Below are 16987 nucleotides of genomic sequence, written 5' to 3'. Positions count from 1 at the left end.
TTGGCTGGCTTGCACAGGAGATGATTCAATCTACCATATACTGACGCAGGATGTTTCAGCATTGGTCCCAAAAGTCCTTGGGTCGGTCTTTCAAGAGACGCCACATCGTGTCATCCTATTTATCATTGACAAATTCAGTGGACATCACCTAAACGCTTTAGACTTTGAGATAAGTGAAAGTGCTTTGCAACAACTTTACAACCTCGATATATTACATTGAGATATCAACGGGGACAACATATTCATCACCGACAATGGAGCAAAATTCATTGACTTTGAGGATTCCTGTGTCGGCTCAAATCCTAAACATGCCAAAACATGTTATCCAATACACCAAGTTCATGCTACTGGTGAGGCTGGCCACCATTCACACTCACCAATGGCATATTCCAATAGCGAGCTGTTACTGCCTCAAAGCTTGTTTGCCTAGAATCAGAGAATGGGACAATGACTATGTTATTGCGGACATCTCGGTTTATTCGCTGGTTCTCAGGCCTATTCCATTCGGAGGGCTTCAGCTTTATGAATGCTGAGACCATTCAATTAAGCACCTTGTACAGCCAATGATGAGGGTATATACACGTTAAGTCACTGATAGCCCTGGACGTTTTCCACTCGCATACTATTAAAAGGAAACCCAGTCTTCCTAATCAACGACTCTGGACATCGATCTACTCTTGAATTACGAACATCCATTGATGGCTTCTACTTGGGCATATCCAATACGTGAAATCGCTTCTATTATAACGCTATTTATTATTTTCCCATACCACGACCATGCCTCCTCAACGGGACGTTTGTACCCAGTATCAAATTCGCTATTCTTGCGGCCACAGCCTGAATAGCGAATATGTGAAGTGCCCTGAACACGCAAAAAAGGAGGACCTCAGATGTCCTTCTGGACGATGGGAGTACCGAGAAGCCAAGAAAGTCGGTCATAAATGCCGGCTTTGTCTGCTTAGCGGCTGATTCAATGCGGGCAAGGTAGCCAACAAAACCCTTATACAGCCTTATAAAGCTAAAAGTCGCATGTTATTTAGGGGGCTGCGGTTATCCGAAGAGTACGTGTTGGATGTTTGGTATGTGTCGACAGTTCCGTGTAGAGAGAAGGAGTATTGATGATACCCACCAAAGCACCTACGATAATTCTAGAACATCAAAAAAAAAAAAAAAAACAATATACCTATCCTGCCAAGTCAGTAAGATGTAAAAAGTACTAGGCTATTCAATACCTTGTCGATAAGACAGAGTAGGAAGAACTATATCCAGGTACTGGCAGTCCTTGTGAGTTCCTTTCGACAAAGTCAGTCCCTCGACATGCCATGACATGCTCCTGGATATGTATGCCTCAGCATGTCCACCGATGTCTTTCTCCGTAGTCACATAATCGTAGGCGCATCGGTGGTTCATTGGCTGATAGGAGTCATGACTCGGATTAAGAAGCTCTCTGCACAAGGTCATTTGTCTACATTGGACACAAAGAGTTGCACACTCAACAATCATCATTCCCATCATAAAACTATATTTATCTCATCGATCAATCAATAAAAGTTGACCCGAAACGCCCACGATGCGAGAGGGGAGCTGATCCAGAAGCAGCCAACGAGTCTATCATCATGAGGTGAACAAGCAGAGAGGTATAATGTCCTTGAAAAGGACAAAAACAGAAAAAGGAGCAGAGGCAAAACAGATACAGAGAAAGCATAAGCATGCCAAGAGTCTACTGCGTCGCACACTGAGCAGTTGTCTCACCCTCATCGTCATCCTCCCAGGCAGAACCTCCTTCGGGGTCATGCGCCCCAAAGTCATCCAGGTTGCCCTTGGGGTCGAATTCGACCTCGTCCACGGTGTCAGCCTGAATGGGGGGTTCCGGCTTGGGCAACAGTTCCTTGAGCTGCTCCAGAACAGCAGGGCTGGGCTTCCATTGCCCGTCGGGGAACTTGATGTTGACGACCAGGTACAGGTCGCCGCGAGCATCGCTGCGCTTAATGGGCATACCCTCACCAGGAACCTTCAGGACCTGGCCCGGGTAGAGAACCTCACCGGGGGTCTTGGGGTGCTGGATTTCGATTCCGCGACCGTCAAGGTGCTTGACCACCACCCGGGAGAAGCCCGTCAGGGCCTCGGCCAGCGTAACATCAATTGTTGCTGTCAGGTCAGCAGCAGCCCTCCGGAAAGTCTCATGCTCCTCTTCCACGATGTGGAAAACGATATCTCCAGGTTCCTGACCCGGCACCTGGTCGGCCTCGCCCTCGAGGATGATCTTGTCTCCTTCCCTAACACAGAGTCAGTTATCACACTTCAGACAGTGCCGCATATAGCAGACTCACCTCGCCCCGCGAGGGATGTAGATCTCCAGCATCTTCTTGGCCTCGGTGGTCTTCTTGCCCTTGCACTTCTTGCACTTATCCTTGTCGACAAAGTAGTCACCCGCTCCGTTACAGGTAGGGCAGGGCACCATAGCCGGAGACAGGAACTGACCCATCGGGCGCAAAATTTGCTTGTAACCTGAGCAATACATTAGCCTGAAATCCTGCACAGCAAGTTCCGAAGTATAGAAACCTACCTTCACCATCGCAAGTGGAGCACTTCCTGGCCGTCGCCCTCTCCTTACCACCCTTGCCCTGACAATGAGAGCAAATCACGTTCTTCGTACTAGCAAACTTGACTGTCTTGCCCTTGTACAGATCCTCCAGGCGAACCTCATACTTCTGCTCCTCATCCGGGCTCTTGCGCGGCTTACGCGCATGCGGTCCACCGGGCATGCCGCCCATGCCGCCCATACCTCCCATACCACCAAACATCTGCGCAAGAATATCATCCAGATCAGGGCCCGCGCCCATACCCGGTTCACCGGAGCCGTTGAAAGCGCCCATTCCGTGGGTATCATAGATTTCACGCTTTTCTTCGTCGTAGAGGATGTCGTAGGCTTCCTGCACGGCCTTGAATCGAACCTCTGCTTCTTCTCTTTCGGCTTCGGGGACTTTGTCGGGGTGGTTTGCTAGGGCGGCCTATAAGATAAAAGGATATATTAGACTGTGCTTGGACACTGCGACCGATATAGAGAAGCTGCATACCTTGCGATAAGCCTTCCGGACGTCATCCTTGCTGGCACTCTTGTCAATGCCCAAGACCTCTATAATCCATCACATTATAATTAGTCGCTGGTGCTAGTGTAGGCTTTTCGCATTTTCTCCAAGCAAAGAATAAGAGTAGGCAATATATATACCGTAAAGGTCAACGTCCGCTTTCGACACTAAACCAGGCCAAATCAGTCAGCACACTGGAACCTCAAGCTAGTAATGTCTGATTTTTAAGCGATAGCGGGAACACATACTGATAGTAGGAAGTAGAGGGTAAGATCCCCAACGAGCACGAGCGACGAATAAAGGGTATCTAAGATAACAGTATAAAAACAAGCAAAACTATAAACGAGCAAAGTCTAAAGCCAGCAAAACCGTGTGTTCCTGGCGACCAAGTAAATAGAGGGAGAGAGAGAAAAGAGAGAGAGCGGCTGAGGCTGTAAAAGTAAAAAGGCAAAGCAATCGCGATAAAAGCAGCGCCCGATAATTATTTATTGCCGCCCGGTGTCCACCAATCACATCACCTTTAATTGCGCTTTCCGCCTTTTCTGTCGGGATTTATCTTTCTTTCTCCGCCATTCATTTTCCCCAGCTTCAGCGCATACTTGTTACTTCTATAGCATTAGCATCAGCATTTTTGATGTCTGTCCTGTCACTCGCGATGCTCAGGCGCCCAACAACCCCGACCGTCTGGACCCGTCGTCCTTGGGTCTGCACTCAATGCCGAGCCCGGTATTCCTCCGTTGCGCCGGCATCGAATCTCCGCGCTGGCAATAACAATACGATCAACAAGAAGACCAAGTTGCCTGACTCACCGGCGAGGACTCGATTCGCACCGTCCCCGACCGGTTATCTTCACTTGGGATCTCTGCGGACGGCCCTGTTTAATTACCTTTTGGCGAAGCGCACCGGGGGACAGTTCTTGCTGCGCATTGAGGATACGGATCAGGTGCGGTGATTAGCTGGTCAAACAGCTGTGGATCGACCTTGGAAGGAGGTAGGGCTAATTGAGGGATTGGCTACAGAAACGTACAATTCCGGATGCTGAGCAGAGGCTTTATGATGACCTTCGGTGGGCTGGATTGCACTGGGATGAAGGTGCGGAGACAATTCGCGTGGAACCGTGCGAGGCTAGTAGATGGCTAACGGATGATTGCTCTCTACAGGTCCGGTCGTCGGTGGTCCGTACGGCCCCTACAGACAGGTATGATAGAAGGACACATGCTCATTAGGGCCAGTTACTGAGAGAGGCTCTAGTCTGAACGAACCGCCATCTACCGCTCCCACGCGCAGGAGCTGATCGAGAACGGCCACGCCTACCGCTGCTTCTGCTCCGCCGATCGATTGGACGCTTTCGCCAGACATCGCAGCCAAGCTGGACTGCCGGCCGGTTACGATAGGAAATGCGGGGAGGTCTCCGCGGAGGAGTCGGAAGAGAGAGCGGCCAAGGGCGAAGCGCATGTCGTTCGACTGAAGGTGGAGGGATACCCGATGTTCAATGATCTGGTATACGGCAAGACTGGCCAGAATCGCTCGCCGAACAAGTTAGATCTGATCGAGCGTGTTTATGATGATCCCATCTTGATCAAGTCCGACGGACACCCGACCTATCATCTGGCGAACGTGGTGGATGATCATCTCATGAAGATCACCCATGTCATCCGAGGAACAGTAAGCTGCGATGGAAGAGATACTAGAGAAGATGCGCAAGCTCACACTGCTCAGGAATGGATGCCCTCGACCCCCATGCACGTCGCGCTCTACAACGCCTTCAAATGGACGCCTCCGCAGTTCGGCCACGTACCTCTGCTCGTAGATAAGTCAGGACAGAAGCTCAGCAAGCGCAATGCGGATATCGACCTCAGCTTCTTCAAGGATACCCAGGGAGTCTTTGCCGCAACTCTTGTGAACTTCGCCGCTCTCTTGGGCTGGTCGCACACGCAGAAGTCGGACATCTTCAACCTTGAAGAGCTAGAGCAACTCGTTCGTTCCTCTACCTCTCCCTTCACTCACTCACTCAAACCCACTAACACAACCAACGCAGTTCAACCTAAAAATTACCCGCGGCAACACCGTCGTGGCCTTCGAAAAGCTCTGGTTCCTCCAGAAAGCTCACGCCCAACGCTTCGCCGCCACCGACGGTCCCGAGTTCACCGAGATGGTGACCAAGGTCTCCGAAGAAGTCGAGAAGACCTACCCAGCGGCGCAACTGTACGTCCACCTATCCCCCTACACACAACACCCATAACAAAGCAACTAACCACCGACCCCTCACAGCACCCCCCTCCTTCAATCTCGCTCCCTACAAACCTACATCGCCCCTCTCCTCCGCGCCGACGCCAAATCCTACACCAACGCCACCGACTTCACAACCCGCAACTCAACCTTCTTCACCCAATCCCTCACCCGACCCCCCTACCCCCCCTCATCCCCCACAACCACAATCCCCTTAACCTCCCTCCACACCGCCAGCTTCGCACTCACCCTCGTCCCCCCAGCCCACTGGACGCTCGAAACCCACCGCGCAAACATAACCGCCTACGACGGCACCACCCCGGACACTGAAAGCGCAACCCTCACGCCCGAAGAATCCACCAAGGCGCAGAAAGCCGCCGACAAGGCATTCAAGAAGGAACTGTATCACTATCTCCGCTGGGCACTGTCGGCTGGTGCGCCGGGTCCTGGAATCCCAGAGACGATGGCTATCTTGGGGAGAGAGGAGACGGTGAGGAGAGTGCAGGAGGCGAAGGAGCTGACGAAGCATTTGGTGCCCGGGCCGACGAGACGGGTTAAGCAGGGGGTGGAGAGTTTGGGTGAGGATCGGTCTTGGATGGGGTCTTTGGCTCCTTCTTCTGGGTCTTCTTAGAGGTGATTATAGAAGTGTGAGATGGATGGATGGTGTTGTGTTTGTATGTATGAAGTGTATAATAAGTGTAGAATAGGATTACTGCTAGAACCATGTTACAGCTTTACATTTCATCTATCATACTATCCTACAACTCGATCTTATCTTCGAGTAGGCAAAAGTAAGTAGAAAAGAGAAATAAATACTATCCATTGCTAGGACATGAAACCATAAAGTAAACTTAGCGGCTAAAGCATAACACAAACCGCGCTGATATCACAACAGAGATAGAGATAAAAAGCATGCCAGGGACTTATACACGCGTCCATAGAAGACAAAAAGAAGAAAAAGATTCAGAGAGCCACACCAAGAGAAGAGAAGATTCAAAGTCGGTGATCGAGTAATGGAGCGAATTATCATAAAAAAAAAATAGAGGAAGGAGTCGCAGGAAGAACACCAACCCCCGTCTATCCCAGTCCGGGTAGAGGTAAATTATTCAAACATAGAGCAAAAAAAAGGCATGATACAAAAAGACGCCTGGTTTTTCCGCAGTCCTTTGTTTCTTTTTGACATCAGGGAACGACATGCTGCATTCGGTCGCGGGTTGTCGGGCCCTGCCTATCACGCAGTGAGTGGCAGAGTGGTAGAAGTGGGACGCAAAAGGAATCCAAGGTTGAGCGTCCAGATAAGCCAGAACATAACGCACGTGGTATAATTCCGAATTTTAACAGAAGAAATTAAGATGGTTAGCTGAGCGCAATTGCGCAAGCCGTTGTTGACGCCGTAAAAAGCTCAACAATTATGGCGCGTGTTGGGATAGGGGATAGTGACAGAAAGAGGGCTTCAGGGTCGTTCGTGAAATCGTCAACGTCGAGTCGTCTCGTAATCACGTTCTTTCAGAGACCCCTGAAAGTCTCGAGTAGGGTCATTAGATCAACGAAAGGCTTTCGGAGGCTTCAATACGGCTCCAGGTCGTCCGTCCACTCGGCGTCGCTGACTCGAACCATGTTCCCCATCTGGGGACCTGGCTCATCTGGGCTTACGCTTCGGATGCCTTTGGCTTTTTTGCCTGCAAGGGAGCGGTTCTGGTTCTCCTCAGGATCGGCCAATCGCTTCCCATGTGCCGCACGAAGCTTTGCATAGTACACGTCGCTAGCGTCTGCTTCGGATTCCGAACCGTCATCGAAAGTCTCCCAGTTCTCTGACCCGGATACTGCGGTCTGCACCGTGGAGTTCGATACTTGTCTCGGCGCTGGCGGTGGGGGCATTTGCTGCAAATATGGGTTTGGCTTGGGGTAGCCTTGCATAGAGGAGCTCAAGGACAGGGACGAAGCTGAAGAGTGTGATGATTGGGAAAATCCAGTGGAGCGTTGAGAGAACGCGGAAGAGCTGACAAAAGAGCGTTGATTACGATCATCATACACATCCTCCGGGCTAACTGGTCGCACGAATGAATTCGACAAGGCGCTGGCAGATCGGGGTGGCTCAAAGAGGTATGCCGCTCGATCTTCCCTCGACTCACCTCCGGTCAATGCCCGCATCCTCGGCGGTGGGGCACGAGGCGCCGGCATTTTACCGTTCACGGTGCTAGACGAATATGTGCCTGGTCCACCCCGGCGCGGGGAGTTATTTCCATGCGGCATATTGCCCAAGGGAACACGAGCTGGAATCTTCGAGGGCGACTTGGCTCCTGCCCTACCAGCAGCAGGTCCAATGGTGTTGTATTTTGTTGTTGGGTGGGCAGTGGGTGTCTTAGAAGCCGAGCGCGGCGGCAAAGGTCCTCGCATGGCACTGCCAGGCCGAGAACTCATGACACTAGCCGGACGAGGAGGTTGTGCTGGGGTAGGACGCTTTGCACTGGTGGGTCCAGGAGTCTTGGAGCGCGGAGGAGGCTTTGCAACAACTGGGGTGAGTTCGTCGAGGTACCGTTCTCCATGGACGAGGAATGGCCGGCCATACTCATCCTCCCACCTCTCCAGCTCTTTGCGCAAGTCAGCTTCCACCTTGGGCAGCTCCTTGGCAATCCTCTTTCTCATCTTCTCTTCTCTTAGCAGCTTTCCGGGGTCACGTCTCTCGCCCTTGTTTCCACGAGCCATAAGACGGGATGCGTCCTGACTTGAAACAGCCAGTGCCTCACGCTCTGATAGGAGGCTCTTATGCTTCTCGATTAGTTGCAGAGTCGGGGCGCGCTGTTCCTTCAAGGTCTCTAGTCGTGCGATTTCAGCTTCGTGCGCCTCTAACAGCGCATCGCTGCAAACATCAGAAAAGGCAGGCGTAAAGTCAAGCATCTCTTCTTCCGAGAAGTAAAGGCTATCCCAAAGCTCTTGAAGTCGACACCGAGCATCTTCCACGAACAAGTGCAGGTTCTGTCTCTTCAGCTCATTTAGGCGACTCAACTCGTCCTCGAACTCATTGATCGTCCTAAGTCCGCAGCCACGGTTCGCATTCATGAAAGCCTTTCTGTCGGCGTCTTCGACTCCGAAACGTTCCCACAGCGCTTCAACGGCGTTCTTGAGGTCCGTCAGTTTGCGCTCACGGCCTTTCTTCTCGCCCAGGAGCTTCTCGCGCTTGGCCATCAAGTTGGCTAGATCCGACTCGTGTAGACCTAACTGTTCTGGCGATTCGCGATAATATTTGACGATGTTGGTATCTGTCTGGACCTGAGGCGTTCCGAGCTCAGCCCAGAGCTTGATGATCTCTTCCGATGTGGACTGAACAAACTCCAGACGGCGATGGTACTCTTCGTAAACGCGGGTGAATTCGCTGTCTAGCGCAGTGACGTAGGATGGCGAGAGATCGAAGCTGGGTGAAATGGTTGAACCAGGAGCTGTCGGCGGGAGCTCAATGGCGATAAAGGTGGGTTCCAGATGCGACGCATACGACTCAAGAGCCTCGACAAGTTCTATGGCCAGTCAGCAATTGCGCGCCTTCTGGCGCTCAGGATCAACTTACTCCTGACTTGCTCGAAGCGCTCCTTGTGTAGTTTGCTCAGAGCGTTGTGCTCTTCCCGGAGGAAGCTGAGGCAGCGATTCAGTGGGTAGCTGATGCGCAGTTCGTTGTGGTCAAGCTGGTATTGTCCGTTTGCTTTTTCATCCACTAGGGACTTCTCCATATGCTGGATTGCCTCAATGAGGTTCTGTGCCTCTTCCTCCATATCTTTTTTCTCACTGTACAAGATCAGCCCTAGTACGTAACAGCATTGCAATGTACGCGAGGCGCATACCTATCCACAAGTTTGAGGTGGTTGTTTAGCGTTTCAGACAACGCGCTGAAAAGCTGCTTCACAGTTAGTTGCGAGGGGTGCTGAGAATATCAGAAACAACCGACCTCTGCTTCTCTGGACTCGCGCTCATGGTTCGGAACGCCGATGTCATCAAAGATGCCATGCAATTGGGTGACGATGTTATTGACCTGAGTGGTCAAGTAGCTTGTATCGACGGCCATGGTGTTATGTTTGTTTCCCCAAACCAGGGGGGTTGTTGTTGTATTGTGGAGCCGATTGGCCTGAATAAGATTGTTTGAGTGCGCGATCGAAGTCAAACTCGCCTTTAAAGGGCGGGGGTCAGCGTCATGTACGCTCGGGGGGCGGCGATGCGCCTGGAGAGATTAGAAGGAGGAGCTGCGAGTTATCCAAACAGGCAGGATGAACAACGCGAGACTGCGATTGACAGCGAAGCGCCTCACGGGAAGATGAGTGGCATCTGCGAGGACAAGGGACGACCCGCCAGATTTATGACCAGCTCCAGGGGATGCAGGAATATGCAAGGGTGACTGGGATGGAGGGGATGGAGACAGGCAGCGGTGGATGGAGTAAGAAAGACAATAACAATAATCTGGGCTTCTTTCTCCCTTTGGGGATTCTGCAGCCGCAATCCCGATCTGCTCGCCGCCTTTGTTGCTCTGTTTCCTGCCGCTTTCAGCTGCTACTTCGTCGGCCCGGTAACCGCTGACTCAGCGCCGATCTCCGCCGCGATCTGCCGGGGAGTTCCTCACCGCCCGGAGTCACCTCATTCCATCGATCTATCTACTAACTATCCAGATCTCAGTAACTATCTACTCCACTTCACTCTTTCATCCCAAGAGATCATCTCTATTCCTGCTTTCAGCAAAATTACCCCGTGATAATACTTACATCTTCCCCTTACTACCCCCGATCTCACCTTCTCCCCTACCATCCACCATGCAGGCTGCCCAGCAGTCCTGGGGTACGTCCATCCGCATCCCCACCCCCACTCCATCTCACATCCCTCTAACCCCAACACCACAGAATTCGAAAATGCCGTCACCCTCATAGACCCCCACCGCGACGCGCTCTACCAATACGATGAAGAAACCCACAAAGCACTCAGCGCTCAGCGCCCGTGGTCCAAAGACCCGCACTACTTCAAATCGATCCGAATCTCCGCCGTCGCACTGCTAAAGATGGTAATGCACGCGCGATCCGGCGGCTCCCTCGAAGTAATGGGCCTAATGCAAGGCTACATCCTCCCCGAAACCTTCGTGGTAACCGATGCCTTCCGCCTGCCCGTCGAGGGAACCGAAACGCGAGTCAACGCGCAAGACGAAGCCAACGAATACATGGTCTCATACCTACAATCCTGCCGGGACGCAGGACGGATGGAGAACGCAGTGGGCTGGTACCACAGCCACCCCGGGTACGGATGCTGGTTATCCGGTATTGATGTGACGACGCAGGATATGCAGCAGCTCGGAGGGCCGTTTGTGGCGGTGGTGGTTGATCCGGAGAGGACGATTTCGGCAGGGAAGGTGGACATTGGGGCGTTCAGGACGTTTCCGAAGGATTACACCCCGCCGAAGGGGGAGGGAAGTGGTGCTGGAGGTGGAGAGGATGAGTATCAGACGGTGCCGTTGAACAAGGCGGAGGATTTCGGAGCGCATGCGTCGCATTATTATTCGCTGGAGGTGTCGGTGTTTAAGAGTGCATTGGATACGGAGATCCTGTCGTTGCTGTGGAATAAGTATTGGGTTGCGACGTTGAGTCAGAGTCCGTTGTTTACGACGAGGGACTATGGGAGCAAGCAGATGGTGGATTTGAGTCAGAAGATTAAGCGGGCGACGAGGGGCGTGGAAAGTAGTGCTTCGCGGGGAAATCTAGCGCAGGTCAAGGATCCGCAGCTGGAGAGGGTGGCCAGAGATGGGCAGCGGATTGTGTCTGAGGAGGTGAAAGGGTTGTTGGCGGCGGAGGTGAAGATGAAGCTGTTTCAAAATATTGGGGAAGGCCATAAATCGGAGACATCATGAGCTCGTGCTCAAGTATTGTTGTTATGAGAGGCTCATGAAGGTTCATTTGAGAACATTTCTACTATGAATGACGAGATGACTTAATGGATACATTTACTGCTTTTGTTTGTTGCTTACTGAGTAGCGTTCCAAGCTATCTATCATTGTATGGGTCGTATTGCGTCTCGTTACTGCGATTCCTGTACACTGAATTACCATTGGTAGATATGTAATATGTGCTTGAATATGTACTAACACACTGCAGCAGGTGTATATGTTCAATTAAGAACAGGTCAGCACAAGGGAACGACAAGAGGGGGTAATCATGAATGAAAATGCCCAAAGCAAAGACCAATCCGTCAATAGTAGCCTGCGTCGTGAGAATTCATCATCCGAACCGTAAACAAGCCTCTTTATAAGATCACAATCAACACCAGGTGAGAGACCACGAAAGCAAAGAGAATTTGTACAGAAGGGTAAAGGGACCCGAGCCATTGTACAGAGGTGATATGTTCGACACAATATGTAAAGTATCGGGAAAAGAAGCCGAAAAGAAATGGTGACCGTCAAGGTGGACTAGAAGACAAAAGAAATGGCAGTCGTATCGATACGAGATTGGAGTTGGTCGGGAATAGATAGAGCGGAAATGGTGTCCGGCTATCAAAGGAAATGATGAAAAAGGAACGACGGGGAAGAGGTTGACCAGGAGTCTAGGCCGATATCGTAGGAGTCGCTGTAGACATCCCTGCATGTTTATGCCAGCACTGATAGAGATCCTGCGCTGCTTTTCTTTAGTCTAATGGGCCATTCTTGGGCACCATTCCTTCAAGGAAAAGAATAAGATGTCCACTGGACTGATGACGAGCGCTGAAAGTGACAGGATATCCAGGAACTTCTTTCGGACTCAAGGTGACAGAAGGGTTTGCCCGAGCTTCTTGTGCAACGGCTGCCACAGTAGTCGATCAGGGAGATGGCGATCGTCCAGGCGAAGCCAAGAATCAGAGTGGGAATGTCGCATAGTGTCCAGGCGAATTGCATGATTGGCCAGGTGGGGGCAGACAGAGAGAGAGATAAGGGAGAAACCCGTCGGAAGGGAGGTTCGGATCATGGATTTGGCGGCTCGTGGGACCAGCCCCCTGAGAAATAAAGTTGCATGGCGTAGCTGGAGTGAATTGCGATCGCGCCATCGGACGTCGTTCAAGCATTGTGATAGGTGGTCGTTCGGTATCTGGCCGAGTGAATAGCAGGTCGACCGGGGTGGTGATAAGGAGCCCCGGCGGAGAAGCGAGAATCGAGGCGAGGCGAGCACTACAGGAAACCCGATTCCGACAACAGTCTACGTATGGGGGAGATAGTAGGTTAGTCTTCACTCAAGCATCAAGACGTCTTCCAGAGCTCAATATTTCTTGACAAATGACCGTGTCGCCTAGGGAGATCAACCACTGGACGACAGGAACAGGAGAGGAAGGGGGAAGGGGATAGATAGAAAAAAGCAGAACAAGCGACCTGATCAGCGCGTCGACACTACCATGCTCGCGAGAGTCAAGGCGCTCATGTCTCTACTGGTTTTGGCATACCTCGCAATTTTTTCGTCTTCCCGCTCTCTGGGTTCAACTTCCAAACTCCGATCGTACATGTCGTGCACATCGCCTGCGTTCTGAAGGTTACTGAGGATGTAGTCCTGCAATTCAGGGACAGGCTGAAGAAGGTATGGGACGTTCTGGTACTGTTGAATATCGCGGATGACTTCTGCGGTTTTGGCGCGCTTGTTGAAATTGATCAGCTCCGACGGAGTGAGAGACGGAATACCATCTTCGATGAAGGTCAGATCCGTCAAGTAGACGCCTAAGCAGCTCTGTTAGTCTCGAACAATAGCATAATACCTACAAGGGTCAGGGGCTTGCAACGAGTGCATACCAAAGAAGGGGATACAAGGCGGATTAGCCAGATGCAGAGTCTCCCGATATTCACCAAAGTTCTTCGTGCTGGCCATGAGTCGGCGCATCTGTTCGAGAACGGTGGACGTGCGCCCGCTGACCTGAGCCCATGTGCGTCCCAGTCGATGAATAGGAGCCGTTCCAAGTGCAGAGATGATCGATGTCAGTGTGGAGTAATTGTTTAGAGCGCGGCATTTCTAGTAAGCATCAGCATCTACCCTGAGTAGAGGAACAAGAGGGGGCAAAGGAATGGCACGTACATCTGCGACGTTAACAAAGTGTTTGATGACAACTACACGCTTCTTAACGTCCGACTGATTGAGAATCATCTCCGCGACCCAGTTCGTCAACTGGTTGGAATGAAGAATCAGTGCCTTCACGTTCGAAGCAGGCTCCGGTTCGTCGGGGCCGACTTTCTTCTGCCAGGTCTTGTTCAAGCACTCCGTCGGCCGAATCTTCGAGTAGAGACGTGATTCGATAATAGTGAGCTGTCGGGCGAACTCTGTAGCGTCAATATCCAGGAACTTCAGCTTTTTCATGTTCTTCGGAATAATCGGCGTTGGTGCGGCAGTAGCCTGCGTGGGAACGAGACGCTTGACGGTGTTGTCTTGTCCCCGAAGGCGTTGTTCTATGACGGCCAACAGCTGTGGTGATCCGGGAGTCTTCGTAGTAGCGATAGAATCCTTGGTAAACGCATGAACATGTTGAAGGAGCGCCATGTGCGGTTCATCATTGGGTTCCATCCAAAAATTCTCGAACCAACTCTTCAGGATATTAACCACGCGGAAACGAATGGGTTTCTGCTTTCTATCGATCCACATTTGCATCTCGTCGTTGTTGAGACCGGGCGGGGGTTGGATATTGAATCGTTCGGTAACCATCGCGAAGAGTTCCTCTGCAGATGTGAATGAGCGGTAGGTCAAGAGGAAGGTGTTGTTGAAGGAAGCATCAAGCTTGTCATGGCGAGTCAATTGTTCCACTAAGCCTGCCAGTGTTCCACATTTCAAGTTCAGGTTGTCATTCTTAGTATCGTAAAACACTTCACCTTCGTGATCTGTTTTCAAGAACCAGGGCGTTTCTTCCGGCTCGCGGACCGGTTCTCGCATTGCAGGCTCCCGTGGGATTGCAGCCGGAGGGGCCTGTCCAAAGAATCGCTGCGCCTTGTCCATGTTGCGTCGCACCTTCTCTGACGCGCCTTCAACCGAGTAAGAAGAGGGAATACCGATGGACTCGGTGGCGACTCCAGCTTGGGACTCTGACCTGCTGTGAATGGCCTTCAGCCCCGCATTCTCCCCACCCAGGCGACTTTCCGCGCGGAAAGCAGAAGGCTCGGGCACTTGTTCGAGGAGCAGTGAAAGGGAGAAGCCAATTTGGGAAACATAGTTCTCGAGCTGCCGGTGAACGCCACGCACGGCATTCAATCGGTCTTCAAGCGAATCGCCGCGCAGTTCCGCCCATTCATCGCCCAGTGGTGCCGCAACGGCTTGACAGCTGAGGACGAAATCGGCAATGGCATCGTAAGTTCTCTGCTTTTGCAAGCTGAAATCAACCAGCTGTGGATTCTGGAAGCTTGTCCCCAATGGTGCTAGGTTGATAGATTCAACCGCAGACATCCACGGGCGAAACTGCTCAACGACCTTGATCGCAGCAAGTGAAACAGCATTGGCAATCTCCTCGTGCTCTCTAATGGTAACAATCTTCTTCTGGTTGAGTGTTAGTCGCTCTTCCAGCCGACGGATGCTGCCAACAAAGGATCTTCTGAGAACATCGATGTGGTCTATGAGGGCCGCGTCCAGGGTCACTGATGGCTCCGCCCGCGAATCATTTGCGTCGTGATCCAAAAAGGAGGTCGGGCCCGAGTCACTCAGAGAGACGCCGTTATTCTGCCAGCAGCCACCCGAATAGCTGCCCACGACGAATCCAGGAACGATTCGATGGATGGTCTCGCCACGCTGTTGTCTTGCAACCTCGACGTAGCCGTAGACGCCCTGCATCACACCATCTGCCTCTTGCAGGCATTTATTGATGGAATCCGGTCCTGGCCAATCGGCGGCCGCAATGTGGGACGAGAGCACGAGCTTTGAAAACTTTGACATCATATCCCTGAAGTGGGGATACAGCGCCTTATTGGTGGAGATCACTGATGGATTTCCGGAGTGATTGTCGGTGGTGTCTGAGCCAGCCGCCAACAGCATGCGCAGATGGTCGGAGATATCTTCCGCTTTCCTCACATACTCAGAACGGTCGCCGTTCAACAGCGTTTGCCGGTAGACCTCAACGGCATGGCGCATATTGTCAACAAGCAGAGGCCAGGTCAACTGAACAGAAAACCCGTCGTCAACGAAATGCGACGGAACTTCGGAGGAGATCGAAGGCCTATGGATATGATCGGAGACGGAGTTGTTACTGCTCGTAGCAGAATCATAGAACTTGTGCGAAGTCAGGAGGGACTGATGCGAGCTTTTTCCGTCGTTGATGGACTTTGTCGCGGATGGTGGGTGCAGCGAATCCATGGACGTCGCGGGAGAAACCCCGTCCAAGTAGGACTGACGTCTCCGAGACATGGAGTCGCGAGATGTAAGCATCAAGGACTCGCCCTCCGCTTCCGAAGCTGAGCCGTCGTAATCATCTTCATCCCGTTCGAACCCACGAGCCATCAACTCCGGTGGGGGTCGCGTTTGGTCGGGCACGAGGAAGTTGTTGCGGTCATAAGGGCCAGTCTCGTTGGCAGCGGGGTTTTCGAACGGAAGCTCCATAGTACTATAGCCGGTTAGGGTGTTGAAATAGAAGAGGCGGCCATCAGGTGTCGCCTGTGGAATCCAGAAGGCTGCCTCTTCCTGCTCCTTGGGAGCCACCACGCCCTCGATGGGCAGAATAGGCTGCGAGTCGCGCGGATTGCCCGCCGAGTCAACCTCATCGGCATCTTGCTCCTCCTCGTACTCCTCGCCAATACCTGATTCCGCACTAACTTCCTCATTCTCATGGGTCTGCGGCGCTTGGTCTTCAAGCTCATCCAGGTCTGTTATCACAGTGCAGTAGTTACTGGGGAACCAGCCCCGCACACTATTGTCGATGACACCGTCCCACCAACCGGTCTCGAGCTGGTTCAATACCTGTATAATGTCGCCCCGGCGGAAGCTGAGACTGGTGTGATCGTCGGCATCGTAGTCATACATGGCCCGCACGAACAGCGCCGGAGGCGGTTCGGGGCTGGGCGTATAGCGCCCATCGGTGGTGAGCTTCATTGAGGAGATACGCCGAGTGGGCGATTGGTCGGCGGTGAGGGAGGATTGTTGGTAGGATAGACTGTTCGCACGGCTCCGCGTGCCAGTGGTGGGGGTGGTGACTTGTTCGTCGGGGTACTCGAAAGCGGCCGTATAGGTGTTGGTCTTAGTCGCCAGCGCAGATCCGGTATCAACGGCCAATGGCTCTGCCACGCGGGAATCAAACATCGGGTATCACAACAGGTTGATAGTCCGAACAAAAGGGAAACGAAGATCGGCACACTAACGTCCCCGCAACGGATGGCTGGAGGAGCTCAACGAAAGGCGTTGTTCATGACTAGAAGGTGACTAAAGACGAGAGAGCGAGGCGGAGCGGCGGTAGACGGGGGAGAGAGTCGAAGCGGTTACAAAATTGGCTGCGGAAGTGATAGACAGATAGCGGCGGTAATGGTGGTGGTGGTGGTGGTGGCAGGGAAGAGGATGAGTGAGATACGGGGGGGCAGAAAGTGGCAGGTGAGTGGGATACTAAGACACACTTGGGGTCTTGGAGTTAGGGGGGGGGAGGTAAGTAGTAAGTATGTAACGGTGTCAGATCTGAGGTCAGAACACCATCTATCTTCGACACGAAAATCCCAAGGGGAGTTCAACCTGACATCG

General features: G+C 52.3%; 5 protein-coding genes across 5 annotated transcripts; 2 read left to right on the top strand and 3 right to left on the bottom strand.

The window, feature by feature from the left end:
• Positions 1–1493: 1493 nt before the first annotated feature.
• BO79DRAFT_179114 (putative DnaJ domain protein (Mas5)) lies at positions 1494–3505 on the bottom strand. Its single transcript, XM_025680012.1, has 6 exons — positions 3338–3505; positions 3230–3256; positions 3078–3136; positions 2567–3011; positions 2331–2508; positions 1494–2276 (listed from the first exon to the last, which is right to left on the bottom strand). Coding segments are annotated over exons 1-6 (1266 nt in total). The 5' UTR covers positions 3339–3505; the 3' UTR covers positions 1494–1720.
• Positions 3506–3744: 239 nt separating this feature from the next.
• BO79DRAFT_289776 (glutamate--tRNA ligase MSE1) lies at positions 3745–5981 on the top strand (the record flags this gene model as incomplete). Its single annotated transcript, XM_025688815.1, has 7 exons — positions 3745–4032; positions 4109–4181; positions 4250–4287; positions 4341–4754; positions 4809–5066; positions 5128–5294; positions 5361–5981. 7 exons carry the CDS (start codon positions 3745–3747, stop codon positions 5947–5949), a joined length of 1827 nt encoding a protein of 608 aa, XP_025536292.1. The 3' UTR covers positions 5950–5981.
• Positions 5982–6763: 782 nt separating this feature from the next.
• Positions 6764–9490, bottom strand: BO79DRAFT_46271 (putative microtubule associated protein (Ase1)). The gene is made up of 4 exons (XM_025689284.1): positions 9256–9490; positions 9152–9204; positions 8881–9095; positions 6764–8830 (listed from the first exon to the last, which is right to left on the bottom strand). The coding sequence occupies exons 1-4, from the start codon at positions 9370–9372 to the stop codon at positions 6885–6887; spliced, it is 2331 nt and encodes a 776-aa protein (XP_025536291.1). The 5' UTR covers positions 9373–9490; the 3' UTR covers positions 6764–6884.
• Positions 9491–9984: 494 nt separating this feature from the next.
• On the top strand, positions 9985–11265 carry BO79DRAFT_179105 (Mov34/MPN/PAD-1 family protein). Its single transcript, XM_025680011.1, has 2 exons — positions 9985–10133; positions 10196–11265. Exons 1-2 carry the CDS (start codon positions 10109–10111, stop codon positions 11188–11190), a joined length of 1020 nt encoding a protein of 339 aa, XP_025536290.1. The 5' UTR covers positions 9985–10108; the 3' UTR covers positions 11191–11265.
• A 1414-nt stretch (positions 11266–12679) lies between these two features.
• Positions 12680–16558, bottom strand: BO79DRAFT_258192 (putative cell division control protein Cdc25; the record flags this gene model as incomplete). The annotated part of the gene is made up of 3 exons (XM_025686283.1): positions 12680–13014; positions 13087–13303; positions 13367–16558. 3 exons carry the CDS (start codon positions 16556–16558, stop codon positions 12680–12682), a joined length of 3744 nt encoding a protein of 1247 aa, XP_025536289.1.
• Positions 16559–16987: the final 429 nt, after the last annotated feature.

This window comes from Aspergillus costaricaensis (assembly GCF_003184835.1).
Source record: "Aspergillus costaricaensis CBS 115574 unplaced genomic scaffold BO79scaffold_31, whole genome shotgun sequence".
Classification (NCBI taxonomy): domain Eukaryota; kingdom Fungi; phylum Ascomycota; class Eurotiomycetes; order Eurotiales; family Aspergillaceae; genus Aspergillus; species Aspergillus costaricensis.
Note: the sequence above shows the minus strand (reverse complement) of the source record. Positions and strands in the feature narration are given on the sequence as shown.